This window comes from Pygocentrus nattereri, chromosome 5 (assembly GCF_015220715.1).
Source record: "Pygocentrus nattereri isolate fPygNat1 chromosome 5, fPygNat1.pri, whole genome shotgun sequence".
Taxonomy (NCBI): domain Eukaryota; kingdom Metazoa; phylum Chordata; class Actinopteri; order Characiformes; family Serrasalmidae; genus Pygocentrus; species Pygocentrus nattereri.
Window position 1 is genome coordinate 33579239 of NC_051215.1, and position 14534 is coordinate 33593772.

The following is a 14534-nucleotide window of genomic DNA, read 5'->3' on the forward strand; positions in this document are numbered from 1 at the left end:
GACGCTCTCCTACAGAGCTTTTCTTTATGTTGTTAATGAACACGTACATATGAGGGAGTTTTTTTTTCCTTTTCAAAATGTTTGCTTAATTAAACAGTTAAAATGTAAAGTAATTCAGATTTGTTTAGAGTTGTTGACAGTGGTGGTCATAGGAAACATCTGAAGAGTTAAAAATCTAAAACAGGTGTCCAGACTTGAGGTGTGGCTGTAGGTTTTCATTCCAACCAAGCGGGAGCACACCTGATTCCACTTCTTTTATCAACTGTTTTCAGTCTAACAAATGATCATGTGATCTCTTGCTTCGCTAGAGTGAAAACCTGTAGCCACCCTGGCCTTTTCTGGATGAGATTGGATACCCCTGCTCTAAAAGCTCCCTCATAGAATGTTTTTGGTTGTGAATGCAGTGCTTAAAGACAGAGGCTTTGTTTTGAGAGGGTTTCTGTCTAAAATATCTTTATAAAAAATATTTATGGTGGAGAGGTCCATGCAGGGAGTTAAGACAAAATAGCACCTAAAAAGACTTTTTGATTTGGGTTTACCACTGATAATGGGACACTCGTACTGTCATTAGCTTAACTGTAGTTTCAAGTGTAACCTGAGTTTAAACCAGAGTGAATCTTGTGGGTTCTCAAAGTCAGCGCCTGTGTCCTCGGAAACTGCATTTTAAAGCGTGGTTTAAACTAAAACCAATTGGGGTGTTATGTAAAAGTCACACATCTGCCACTAGATGTCTCTGTATCTTAGGAAAGACAATTGTGAATGAAGTACTTTTTCAGCTACATTTTTTATTGTGTATGTCTGAATGATCCTGTTTACATCTCAATCATTGAATTGTGCAGAAATTTTGAAACATTGGTGTAATTACCCTTCAAGGGTAGAGCTCTTCAGAAAACACAGCTCAGTATATAACAGGTTATAGTATGATCACAGGTAAATATAATGGAATGTAATTGGTTACACAGCAGTGGAATAAAAATGTGAAAACAACACAAAAACAAAAAGTGCATAATATATTAAATGTTCATTATAAAAACTGCATCACAAAAATGATGCGGTTGATTTGACCCCTTCATATCATCTGTTTTTACACACCTAATACACAGTGAACAGGCTAAATTTCAAATTTTTAGGGACCAAAATTCTCATTTTCACAGATTTGAGAGCTACATTACAGAAAGCCTTAGGAGCAGGACCTCAACTCATCACAGCTTTCTCTCAGTTTAACACAATCCATAAAAACATTGTGAAAAGGCTGCAGTGACAAAATACAGATATTTAATTGTTGAGAAAGTACAGAACAAAGGCATAAACATGGACACAAAATGAAAAATAAATATTTGATTTGAAGAGAAGTATAAATAAAATCACAACTAATTCCTAGCATTGTCCACTAGTCTCAGGGCTGTCTATGTCCTCTGTGTAAATATAGCTGACTATAAATAACCTCTCAAATACATATTACACACAGCTAGCAGCTGCCTTGTGACCAGGCAGACCCTCACCATAATATGCCACTCTGTTCATCGTAGGAGTACTCTTCTGGATTGTTGAGGTATTTATATTAGATGTAGATTTAGTGTAAACTTTTCAAGTCAGATGTTTATGTAGTATCTGTCTCTGTATATACATACATGTATGATTCAGATATTTAGAGTACACAGAGACAGTGATAGCACTTAATGACTGGTAGTTCTAGTTGCTTTGTCATAGCATAGTGCTGATCTTGAGGTGCTTACCACTATGTTGTCTCTTGTTGTGTTGCTTTTAGAATGGGGGACTTCCAGCAATTTGATCAAGACTTCTACCAGTCTGAGTATAATATTGATAATCAGGGGCAAGACGCATGTGGCTATGAAGCAGCATATACCAGCCCAGATTACCACAATATGTAAGACTGTTACTGTCTATTGTACTCACTACAATGAATGCAGCGATCAGCATCTTGAGGACTTTGCTGATATACATTAAGTTACCACTATCACGTTGGTGTCATTGCTGTGTTGAAAATGATACACCACCCAAACAATATCTGGTCACCGCTTATCCTATGGTCCCCTTCCATTGATACATAGGCTCCCAACCCCTGGTGTAAACTTTTAGTGCTTCTCCTGCTCAGGCACACCTACTTCAAAGCAGGGAGAAGCTAATGGGATGGGCCCATTTTCCCAAAAACATATTAGAGTCAATATCATCTTAACTGATAGAGAGGGAGTTCAGTGTGATGCTCACTCTAGCATTTAAGAATCAACTTTGTACGATGATGTTTTTGGCAAACCCAGCCTTGATTATTTAGATCAGGTGTGTAAGAGCAGGAGAAACATTAAAATGCACAGGCTGGGGTTGTAACCACTGCATTTGTATTTGTATAAACTATATTTATAAAGTGCATCTATAAGATAGCTAATAAACTAGCAATCCAGCACTGAGACTTTCTTCATGCTGAGAGGTGCTAGGTGTTAAAGAAAATAACACAATTTTGAAATGAAAACGTTTGATGAAGTATGTAAACATTTTTAGAACATGCCATTTACTCCCCAGTCTCTAAGGTCCATGTATAGAAACTAAGCTGACAATTTTAAAGTTTTAAAATGTTTAAAATGTTTTTGAGACATCATTAAAACCAACACATTGACCTATATCTGCTGATTCAGCCTTCTTTTAGAAGGTTGAACAGCCTTTAAAATGAAGCACAATACAGGACAACCACACAAAACAGTCTTACTGGCACAGTAATAAAATCAGTCTGTTAAATTATAAGGAATAATAGAGGGTGGAAAATGTTCATGTAAAAATGAAATTTACATTTTTACATTTAATGATGTTATTTTTGGTACATCACAAGTGGGCCTCATGGCAGAAAACAAAACACACACAAAAAAGTGTAGGTTATGGGCCTTTAATAGCTTTAAAGCAGCTGTGATTTTAAATAGCTGATTGCAATTTGATTGGCAGAGATGATGTGGCTGCTTACTATGACCCACCAAAGGACCAACCGTACACTGGAATGGTGTTCCAGCCTGCGGCTCCTCCAGGGGCTGCTGAGAACACTGACTCCTTTGAGGAAGAACCCCCATTGTTAGAAGGTAAACAAAATAGATATTAAGATGAAATGTTTTAAGATTTGTTTAATAAATAGGGAAATAAGAATGATTTTAAATAATGATTAACAGAAAGGGACAAGGGAATGAACATGGGACACTGATCTGTGTTTACCTCATCAGAGCTGGGCATTAACTTTGATCACATCTGGCAGAAGACTCTGACTGTGCTGAACCCACTGAAACCAGCAGACGGGAGTATCATGAATGAGACAGACTTAACTGGTCCTGTACTTTTCTGCATCGCTATGGGCATCACTCTTTTAATGGTATAAAATATATCTTACACCAGGGGGTCCTAAATTCCAGTCCTGGAGGGCCATAGTCCAGTACACTTTTGTGATTTCTCTAAAACAACAACTACACCACATAATTAACAGATGAGATCAATAACTATGCTGGGCTTTGGCCAGCTGGGACTAGAACTAATGAGCCCCGCTTTACACCTTTCATTAGATATTATCAATTATAACACTATGGGTAAAAACTGTTGGAAGGATGGTCACATTATAGGGGTGTAATGATGCATCATGATATCACAGTGCTAGACTGTGCCAGTGAGCATCATGGAGATGGGACAATACATTGTAGACATTAGATATTTATGAATTATGCTGCATAATGCAGTCGCACTGTTTGAACACCAAAATTTAGAGAGAGGTAGATAGTCTTTTAGATAAACAGAAATGCTAATGGAATGTTACCTCAGCTAACATTACTTGCCTAGTTTTTTTTCATCCATCTTTAAGCTAACAGCAAGACGTTTGTGAAAAGGCAGTAAACTCATTCAATACATGATGAAGTATGTTGCAAAATTTAATTAAATTTATATAAATAAATTGTGAAAAATAACTTGAACTTGACAAAGTTTAGCACTCTCACTTTGACACATTCTGTGTAGCCTTTATTGGTGTAGCATGGTACGCTTGACTGGTTTGGGAGCATGACCTCCAATCTGTGGTCACATTACCTACTATGCTAAAAACCATACCAACTGCTATTATACCAACTTATTATAGTCATAATTCTGTTCAAAGTAACCGGTATTGTCATTGGCCTGTGTGTATCATTACATCTCTATTACATCATTATCTGTTCAGTTACACATTGTATTGGTAATGAGATTTTTTTTCATTGTCTATGTTTGCTTTCTCCTCACAGGCAGGGAAGGCCCATTTTGGCTATGTGTATGGTATCAGTGCACTGGGCTGTGTTGGCATGTGTACATTGCTGAATCTGATGAGCGCATACACCATATCCTATGGATGTGTGGCCAGCGTATTAGGATACTCCCTGCTTCCAATGGTGGCTCTCTCTGCCTTTGCTGTTGTTTACTCCCTACAGTGAGTAACTACCACCACACCAAGACTTTACCAAGACTTTTACACATGATCTGAAACTCAGCTGAACAATGGAACAGTCCAGTCAAACCAATTCAATTGACCATAAACTTCCTTCAAAACTTTGTAATTACTTCCGACATCCAAATGTAATTTTCAGTCTCCGTCTCAATTCCGTCTGTTGCTTTGTTAATACGCTCTGTAGTTCTCCCACATTATCTAAACCACATACTCAGCATTTATGCTAATACTTCTTAATGAAGCAAAAGAAAAGTCACATTAACAAGATGGATTTTCCAGATTCTGGTGTGTAATGAAGTTGTTTCTGCTTTGTGTGTGCAGAGGACTGTTGGGCACTTTGCTGGCCTTGTTTGTGATTGGCTGGTGCAGTCTATCAGCCTCTAAAATCTTCAGCTCGACTCTGGATATGGGTGGACAGCAGCTGCTTGTGGCTTACCCCTGCGCTCTACTGTATGGAGTCTTTGCCCTGCTCACTGTCTTCTGATGGTCCACATGGGGAAAGCTCAGCATGCTGTCAGCAATGGTTAAGTGCAAATATCTATAAAACTGAAGTCTGGTTTTTAAAGCAACTTCCAATTACTTAACAGACGTCATTTGGAAACAGTTGTGAACTTCCATTCAGCAAGTGTGACAGGAGCAAATAAAAACCAGTGTTTCTTCCACTACCAAAGTTCACTCAAAGTCACTATAAGAAGCATGTAACTCCCAAATTTGCGAAGCTTCCTTTCTGGGACAGTAAGTACATTAGTATTAGGGCACAAAACCTTAATCTCAAACATAATCAGCCTCATATTATTAAGCAGCTTACATTTGTAATAATATTGAACAACCCATATTTAGCTTTATTCAGGAACTTCTTAAAAGCTTTTCTGCTTGCTAAATGTTCACAACAATGGCAGATTGTTTGAAAGAAACTTTGCTTTATGCTCCCATCTTTCTGCTTTCCCCAATTACAATGCAACCTCTCTATTATGCTGCTGGAGGAAACCGGCATGGAATGTTCATTATAATAAAATTCTGTTAGACTGCAAACAAGACACATTTGTATTAGAAGATGAAAGCTTTCGTGTTCTATTTTCTGACTGGTGATGACCTGAATAACCTTGATATTACGGAGATTCGCTGCACCACTAAAGGCTATACTTACTATTAACTCACTACTACTTTGTACATTTTGTTAATTGTATTGTTATTTTTTTTGCACTGTGGCCCATAGCACAGGCAGGCCTAGGGTGACCATACTTTTACAGAATCTGTTATATTGCTACTTGCACTCTTTTACTGCCATGACTAATGGGCAATTATGCTAGCGTAATATATATATATATATATATATATATATATATATATATATATATATATATATATATATAAATATATAAATAAAGCATTGGCCTACATTAGAGCACCAACATGCTTAAGACAAAACAATCATGAGTCAGCAAGCATATTACATTGTCTTTTTTAAAAAATGTATTTAACATTTTTCGTCCATATATCCAAGTTATTCTAAAGCCTATGCACAGCCTTAATGTGAATACATTCTATGTTTATTGCCTTTAGTGCATATAATGTGTAATGTTTAGTCTTTGATAACCGTCACACAGTTATATTATCTGTAAAGAGCATGTATGCATATATAAAAGCAACACATTACTGGTTGTTTGCTGAGTGTAGAACTAAATTTGTCATATAACTCATGAAACTTGTGGTATTTATGTTTTTTCAGAGTCACTAAAGTGCCAATGTCCTTTTGTATTATGCAATGTCTCCTTCTAACCCAAAGTAGTGTGTTAAAGAAGTAGAACTCTTTGTTAGAGCTTCCATGCTTTGTAGCTAGAGAAATTGTTTCTAAAATTTGTAGAAAACTTTCATGTTTGCTTGACTACCTTGTCTTTCATTTTAATCCTCACTAGTATCCTTGGACGCATGGCCTTTAACCTTACTTCAGGGTCAGATACTTGCCTTGTACCTAGAATGTGTCAGGTACGTCTTAAACATGAACTGTTGATATATGAGATGACCTTCTCTCTTCTCCTCTCTCTCGCTATCTCTCTCTCTCCCTCTCTCTCTTTCAGAACAAATACTGAATTATGCAGGAGAAAATGATCTCTTTGTCCTTCTGATCTTATTCATAATTGAAGTTATACATGCAGAGGTGGAGTGCACCAAAATATCCTCATAAGGTTCCTTGCATATTTATTATATAAAATACTACCCTCCATGCTCACAAAAAAGTACATTAAAAATACTATTGACTGCACGTTTTGTGTTTAATAAAAACTACCACTACTTAAAAAAACCTTAAATTTACTTATTTCATAAAAAGCAACAGAGCCGAACAAAAAATACATAACACGTGGTTTGCTTGTTACTAAAGATGCAATGATTTTAACACAAAATAGACATTAACATACAGAACTGAAAAGCCAGTTGTCCATAAATTACAGTCGTTCTTGTTATTCAATCAAAACATATTGATGCAAAGGAAATGTTAATACAAAGGTCATATTTACAGTATTTTTTTCTACAAATAAAAGTCATTTACAAAAAGGAGGGTCAGTTGCTATGAACACTAATTATCTTGCAGCAGAAGTGTGTTTACTCACTGTAAAAGTGTGTATTTCATTATTCCATTATACATTATTATTGTATTTAATTATTTCATTACTGCACTGATTCACACTTTTGTGAAACAAAGCACTTCTTAAGTAATCACAGAAAGCCTGCAAAGTTTAATCATGGTTAATCAGGTTAATCATGCATGATTTCAGTTTGCTTCAGGCTTAATAAAGATTCTATTTTTCTTTTTTCTACCAAGCATGTATCTCCTAATAAAATGATTTAACTTAACACAAAGATTGTGAGGTGCGTTTTTAGACATTGTCACTGTCCAACAACAAAAAAAAAAACTTCCAATTCGTTACTGTTTTTCTATATAGTTTAAGCACAGCAGCTGTCCTTTACATTGTGTGAAAATGTCGTGATAAATGAAGCAATAAAAATGCTCCAAAATTACTTGAATTAAATCTCTTTATATTAACTTTGATGAAAAAAAATTAAGAATGTTTTTGCCTTTTCCTGCAATGTGACGATATTTTCTGTTCAAGGTACACCATGAGGAGTAAAACTGGACGTTGATGTTTGTGAGCAGTGATGAGATTCCCAAAACCTTGTGTTGACAGCAACTGACCCAAATAGTCCTTGGCCTCTGTTTATCATAGGTCCCTGAGGCCCTTCACCCAATAGTCCAGGTGTGATCCTCTACTCTGCACTGCTTTAAGCTACAGCAGTGTTCTTGGCAAGCAGAGCCTCATGGTCTCTTTGGCTCGTTTCCCTGCAGAGAGCCCTTAGGAGAAGAAACAGAGAACATTCTTGATTTGTTCGATGTAAATGACCTTTGTAAGCAATACACAATGTGCTCCTTTATGCAGTTCAATCTGTGTTTCATCCATCATTCCTTCACATCTTGTTTACTACTAAAACAGCTCTAGTTTGATTGTTTCTGCACACTCTTCCTCTACTCTGACACTATTCTAACTCAATACCAATATATAACAAATTTACAAATAATTTTCTGTATTCAGTCCTTCCCTCTAGCTTGTCAACCGTGTTTAGCTTTGGCTTCTATCATGCTTCAGTCAGCAAATCAGCTGAGCCATTGATCTCCTTCTAGGAGGTGGGAACCAAACTGCACACTGGCTGAGGGTCCTTGAGCAATAGACAGGGAATATCTCCCTGTCTGTCTGTCTTTTAAGAGGACAGCCAGAGGTCAGTTAGTATGGTTATGTACAGTTGTATGCAAAGGTTTGATCACCCCGGTCAAATTACATATGTTGTTGATGCTCTAAGTGAAAATAAGTTAACACATCCTCTACAGAGAGCATACTACCGCAGATTTTAATACACAATTATTGCTTTGCTTAATTCAACATACTGAGAGAACAAAACATAAAATGTGGCCTGTGCAAAAGTTATGGCACATTTCATGTTTTATGTTTCCAATATATTTAGGTTTGTTCTTTGTAGAGAGTGTGTTAACTTTTCTCCACATAAAATGAAAAAAAAAACATGTAATTTGACTAAGCATGTTCAAACTTCTGTGTACAACTGTGTGTTTAATTCACTAAGATTTAAAGGGCTGGTCTAGTGAACCTGGATTAAGCCTTGGACTAAACTGCAATGTCAATGGTATTTCACCATTAAAAGTCCAATTTAGGCTGAGACTGAACTGCCATAGTGCTGTATAATAGTCTACTGGAAACAGTCAAGTGCTTCAACGTTACACATTTTTTCAGCTTCACAGTCTCACTGGACTTCTAAATGACCATAATTAGGAATAAAGTTCTTTGCAAATGCTATCATTTGATATGGGCTCACACGCATTCATTATAACTAATGAATGAATTCATTGATGAAAGCTCATTTTCAGACCAAGAATCGTAAAGAGGGTCAGGCGTAACTGCGTTCAGATTTAGGGAAGTTCTGAATCACTGCCACTGGATTTGTCTCGCATCCACCTGTAAGTAGCCTAACCTCACTGGAGGGTCTCTCATGCCAGCATGTAGTTCTTTAATGTGTGATGTCACAGATTTTCCTGAAGGGTCCAAATTACCATTAATGATCATCAAGAGATGGTTCTTCAAGGGTTCTCTAGTCAAAGGAATTGTTCTATTTAGAACCATGAGTTCTATGTAGGACCATGTAATGCTTAAAATGGTTCTTTGCATTGTGATGGAGAATGTTGTGTTGTATGTGGTTCTGCACAGAAACTTTTGAAAATGGTTCCATGTCGCACCAAAGAGGGTTCTACTATGACAAGCTTGACATCATAACGATAGCACAACCCTTTTTGGTTCTATGTAGAACCATATACAACACATTCTCCATCAACCTGAAGAACTATTTTACATCAGTCCTCTTTTTCAACGAATTCATTTCAATGAGCTACGCAGAAATGTTTAAAAGTCGGTGGAATTGCCCTTGTTAAAGCAGTCAGTCTGATAAAAATGAGCTGCTTAAATGAACGAATGGCGGCATTTAGGACGTTGGGTCTGCTAGTAATGGTGGTTTCAGCTCATGGTATAGGTTCACGGTTAGGTTGACGGGTGGAAGTGGGGGTCGACTTGAGACCCACCACCCGCTCCATACTCCAGCCTCGTACTCACCCCGTACACTTTGGCCAGCGTGTTGAAGAGCATCTGCCCCGCGCTCACTTTGTCCCTCACCCCGCGCACCGTGCCGTTCTTGCTGCGGATGGTCACGCGCTTGCCGCTGAAGACGCGCTCGTTCGCGCCGCTCGCGTACAGCAGCAGGTCGTCGGGCTCGCTCCCGCTGTCGTCCGCCCGCGCTCCCGCCGCTGCGCTCAGGTGGCTGTTGGCCTCACTGTTGGCGGGCGAGGCTGGGCGCTCGGGCTCCGAGCTGCCGGTGGTGTCCGAGTCCGCCGGGTCCTCAAGCGGCTCCTCTCGGAAGACTTCCGCCAGCACGCGGCCGGAGCGCGCGGACGCCACCCGAAAACGAACCCTGCGCTGCGGGCGGCCCGCCTCGAGCCTCCCCGTCTGTCGCTCCATCAGCAGCAGAGCACCCAAAAAAACTACATCATTCACTCATTTCATGTCGTCTAAAACAGAGTAAAGCCCCCTTTATTACAGCCCGATGTCCGCCCTGATCGACGCGCTGCGCGAGAGTGACCGCCGGGTGTCGGGTTGACACCGAATGTGTTAATATTGAATGAAGCTGATCCATGGAGACGGTGAAAACAGACTGAATAAGAAATGAAACAAATTACGACACGCAATGAGAACAGCTGCCTTTGTGAGGCAGGAAATAAAGTTTACTTTACCATATATGACTGGACGTAACTGCGAGACAACAGCCGTGAAAGTTTATCGAAGGAACCGAGAGGATGAAGTTCAACCACTTGTATGATTTTCAATCGATGCCGTCTGAGAGTTCAGACAATGTTACCGCTGCGTGACGTTAGATGGCAGTGCAGCGCTCAGATCAGCGTTAACTTCGCAATCCTCGCTTCGTAGGAGAAGACGAAGCCGCATGAAAACACGAGCAGCGGAGGAAAGTTTAGCGTTTACAGCATGTAGCGTTAGCTGTTTATGGACGACATCCTTTTTTTACCTCATTTACGAAATACATGACTGGCAAACTTGAATAGGAATACAGCACAGCACGGTAAGCTTTGCATGTAACTAAGAATTGTGTTAATAGGATTAGTATGGAACTGGGTTCCACTCCTCAAACTGAGCTGTGTTTCTGTCTGCCTCGAGCATGAGCTCTACCAAATGTGTCCACTTTACCTGAACAAACTCGTAATTAGAACCTGCCAAAGAGACACAGTTGCGAATTGGTTTTGTTTTGTCGTGATCAAATGTTTCACGTGGAGGGTGGGATGTATCCGAATACGGTGGCCCCTCAAAGTAAAGTATTTAGACAGTTAACCGTTGGTAAACTGTAGTGAAATTCTTTAGCTTACTCTGTATTTAACGACAACATATTTATTTCAGAGAGAAACACGTCTTGCACATCGGTAGAGTCTTTTGAGTGGACAAAGCCTGGAGAAGTCAACTAAACTGCACTGTGCCCTAAGCAGTGCGTTTCATCCCTGGTCCTGGAGGCCCAATGGACTGCTGATGAGCTGTTTAGCTGGATCTGCCGCGAAACCACTAAAACGGAGTCGGACAGGGGGCCTCCAGGACCAGGGTTGCGAAACACTATACAGCACAGATCTGGAAACATCAAAGTGTGGGGCTGTTTTTCTTACAGTGGTGGTGCTGAGCTTGTGTTCATTGATGGGGTCATGAACTCAGAAGTATACAAAGGCATTTTCTAACACAATGAAATAATGCATTAAGTATGGTTCCAATGTCCAAATACCTTTTGGGGCCAGTGTATATCCATCTCATCAGTTTTAGTTGCTTATTACAGGCAGTTCTCTGGAGATTGATGGCATGTTAGTTGTGACACAATATTCAGCTTATTACATAAAGACCACCTTCATTTGGTTTCAGGTTTTGCCGGTCCAATTTTGTAATGTTGCCTGTGTCTGGTTTAGTACAGGAGTTACGTTTTATTTTAGACAGCTTTATTTTGGTGTTGCTGTGATGTGAAGAAAGTCATGTTTTTTTCTATTTGAGATATTTTGATGTCTTTTCTCTCACACAGATTAAAATGCTGTCATGGGTCGCAGTAGTGGACGTGGGGCTAAGTGTGGAGTTCCTGCAGTGGTTCTATGTCTGGTAGCATTGCTCTGTGCCAACGTGCTGCTCTATATCTATCTGGATGCTGTATACCAGGGCAGTGCCCCTCCTTCAGCACATACACAATGTCCTCCAGGGTACTTTAAAGTGGGCACTATGACCAGCTGCGTGCCTTGGCTACAGTGTGCCGAAATCAGTGCTGATGTCCGTCGCCTCAGGCTCGTTGGACAGGGAGCTGTGAAGAAGGTCAGACTCCTATATTGTGTGTAGATTCTCCAAGTTTCAGTACCTTATCATGCTCTCTGGGCGAATGAGTGTTTGATGTGCATTGCGTAGTGATGCACCAAAATGAAAAGTCTTAGCTGAAACCACAATAAATCAAAAACCTGATAGCTTACAATAAGTTAAAATGGTTTACATAAAATAAATGTACTAAAATTATTACAGTAGGATAAAGCATGTACCATGAAATTCAACGTTGTTGACATCCAAGGCAATGGATTCCATTTTTTTTAGTTTATAATGTGCTCTTTGGTTCTGTTGTTTATAAATTTTATGCCATTTCAAAAACTGTGGCTACAGATGGTGTTAGTGTGCTAGAAGAGACTCTCCTTTCTGCTTCTGTTGTTTTGTTGTATTCTGCATATTGAATGGGATATTGAGTTTTGTGGAAACACTCTTGTAGTATAGAGGTTCTTGGGTAGTGTACCTCCTCTCCACTTGATGCTCAACATGAACTATGATGATGGTCTTTGTAGAAACTGTGAAAATGTTTCACACAGCCAACATTTTAAGTGTTGATCTTCTGTAGCTCCAACTGTTTGAATGCATCTGTGAAGCCTGGGAAATGCAAACAAAAGTGAATAGGGAAGAATGTAATTGTCACACCATTTAATGTGGAATAGAATATTCAGATCTATCAGCTTCATGAATTGTGAACATCGGTCTAATCACTTTCGTGTTTTAATTACCAGTACAATGATTTGTACTTGTCTTAGAGCTTGACACTTTGTTTTAGGTCGATTTTTATTTTTTTGCAGTGAAAAATTTCAGTGGCTGAAATTTCAGTGCATTCTCATATTTGCCTGAATGGTTTATGTTGGAATTCATGGGGTCTTTTGTGTTCCAGGTGTATCTGTCAGAGTGGCAGGGTCAAAAAGTAGCACTGTCTGTCCTTTCATCAGGTCAGTACATGGCTGATTTCCTTCATGGGGTGTCCATGCTGAGGTCACTGCAAAGTGTCCGTGTAATAACGCTAGTGGGGGCGTGTGAAGAAGATGGAGCGTTTGTAACAGAGTACCACCCTTTGGGATCTGTACTCACACTTGATGCTACTCTTGCTCAAGATCGTTACCGCAGTCAGAACTCCTGGCAGACACGACTGCGGCTGGCACTGGATTATGTTGCCTTCTTGGTCTTCTTGCACAATAGCCCAGCGGGCATCCGTGTCATGTGTGACACTAATGACCTACACAAGACACTTAGTCAGTTCCTGCTGACCTCTGATTTGCGGCTTTTAGCAAATGACCTGGATGCGCTGCCAGTGGTGGTGCCTGGCCGTCAGGGGGTGAAATGTGGTCACCATGAGCTGATGGGGCAGTTTGTGGCTCCGGAGCAACTATGGCCTTTTGGTGAGGATGTGCCTTTCTCAGACGATCGGATGCCTGATTACGATGAAAAGTCAGACATTTGGAAGATTCCAGACGTGACACGTTTTTTGTTGGGTCATGTCTCCGGAAGTGACGTCATCCATTTCCACCTCTTTCAGATTCATGCAGAGTGTAAGAAGCAAGATCCTCGGTTACGGCCATCAGCACGTGAGGTCCTAAATGCGTATCGCTCTGTTTATGACAGCATGAAGGAAAGCCACACAGAGATTGTCAGAGAAATGTTGTAAAATTGCATTGTATGACTTGCATTTCATTGATTTCGCATATTGAGAAAAAGTCTGAGGCCAATGTGACTAATATTGGTTAAGTATTTCCTGTCCTTGTAGTAGTATTGATTAGCAGAATAGGCAGTAACTGATCCTGAAGTATTTCTTTATTTCTTAGTATTTCTTATAATTTTTGCACTGTCTGAGCAGTGATAATTGTGTGAGAAAAATGGGATGCCGTTAATAAAGTTTAAACCATGCTCTTTTGCTCAGTGACGTCTCATTCTCTTTGTCAATATATCAGTGACTGTCGACTTTTTGTACATTGCAGTAGTTGAGGCATTGTAGTAAATCATTGGAAGTTATGATCGATCTACTGTGACAAAACATGCTGAAATGATCTGAGTAACAAATTAACCATAAAAAAGTGATCCGATATTAGCAACCTTGCTTTTTTTAAAATAGCATCTTACATAATATTTCGCTCTGTTAAATAGCTCTGGACAGTAGTATGTTAGGTGCACAAACCAGTTAGCTCTTAGAGTAGAATACAGTTTTATGTGCATTTTTTGTATCATTGTGTAATGTTATATAGTGTCCCCTTATGATTCATTCATATAATGTATGATCACTGCATATTCCTTCTGTTGTTAATAACATTAAACACTTGCAATTTTGTTGCTCACCACTGCACTGCTTTTTTCCTGTTTTCTCAGTTGCTTAATTGATTTCATCAGCTAAATATCAAATCCTCCATGATTTTTATCTGCATTCAAACATGTTCTGCCAATGTTTGACTCAAGATACTCAACTACAGTAATTCTACTCCTTGGGAGTCTTCAGTGTGTACTTAAAATTGGCAGCTCTGAATGACGCGTGTTTTGATGATGAAAGTGCTTTACCTACTTTTATCATATCTGTTATGGTGATTTTGTATTTGAGGCCTAAACATTGGACAGGACCATGTTTTAAGCCTGTGTCTATAATG

At 39.3% G+C, this 14534-nt stretch overlaps 3 protein-coding genes across 6 annotated transcripts; 2 read left to right on the forward strand and 1 right to left on the reverse strand.

Annotated features, from left to right (window-relative positions):
* The first annotated feature begins 1468 nt into the window (after positions 1 to 1468).
* On the forward strand, positions 1469 to 7898 carry zgc:123321 (uncharacterized protein LOC559912 homolog). 4 transcript variants are annotated; one of them, XR_001858970.1, is made up of 8 exons: positions 1469 to 1552; positions 1769 to 1888; positions 2953 to 3083; positions 3222 to 3367; positions 4260 to 4441; positions 4781 to 4982; positions 6376 to 6645; positions 7570 to 7898. XR_001858970.1 is itself a non-coding variant. In XM_037538912.1 (6 exons), the coding sequence occupies exons 2-6, from the start codon at positions 1770 to 1772 to the stop codon at positions 4941 to 4943; spliced, it is 741 nt and encodes a 246-aa protein (XP_037394809.1). In that variant the 5' UTR covers positions 1469 to 1552; position 1769; the 3' UTR covers positions 4944 to 5494. The 4 variants fall into 4 exon arrangements, 1 of the variants encoding a protein (XP_037394809.1); XR_001858971.1 differs by having other exon boundaries at positions 6376 to 6445; XR_005130327.1 differs by having other exon boundaries at positions 6538 to 6645.
* Positions 7671 to 10390, reverse strand: grxcr1b (glutaredoxin and cysteine rich domain containing 1 b). Its single transcript, XM_017721449.2, has 2 exons — positions 9628 to 10390; positions 7671 to 7808 (listed from the first exon to the last, which is right to left on the reverse strand). The coding sequence occupies exons 1-2, from the start codon at positions 10027 to 10029 to the stop codon at positions 7773 to 7775; spliced, it is 438 nt and encodes a 145-aa protein (XP_017576938.1). The 5' UTR covers positions 10030 to 10390; the 3' UTR covers positions 7671 to 7772.
* Positions 10391 to 10485: 95 nt separating this feature from the next.
* Positions 10486 to 13818, forward strand: pomk (protein O-mannose kinase). The gene is made up of 3 exons (XM_017721445.2): positions 10486 to 10645; positions 11636 to 11916; positions 12800 to 13818. The coding sequence occupies exons 2-3, from the start codon at positions 11650 to 11652 to the stop codon at positions 13565 to 13567; spliced, it is 1035 nt and encodes a 344-aa protein (XP_017576934.1). The 5' UTR covers positions 10486 to 10645; positions 11636 to 11649; the 3' UTR covers positions 13568 to 13818.
* Positions 13819 to 14534: the final 716 nt, after the last annotated feature.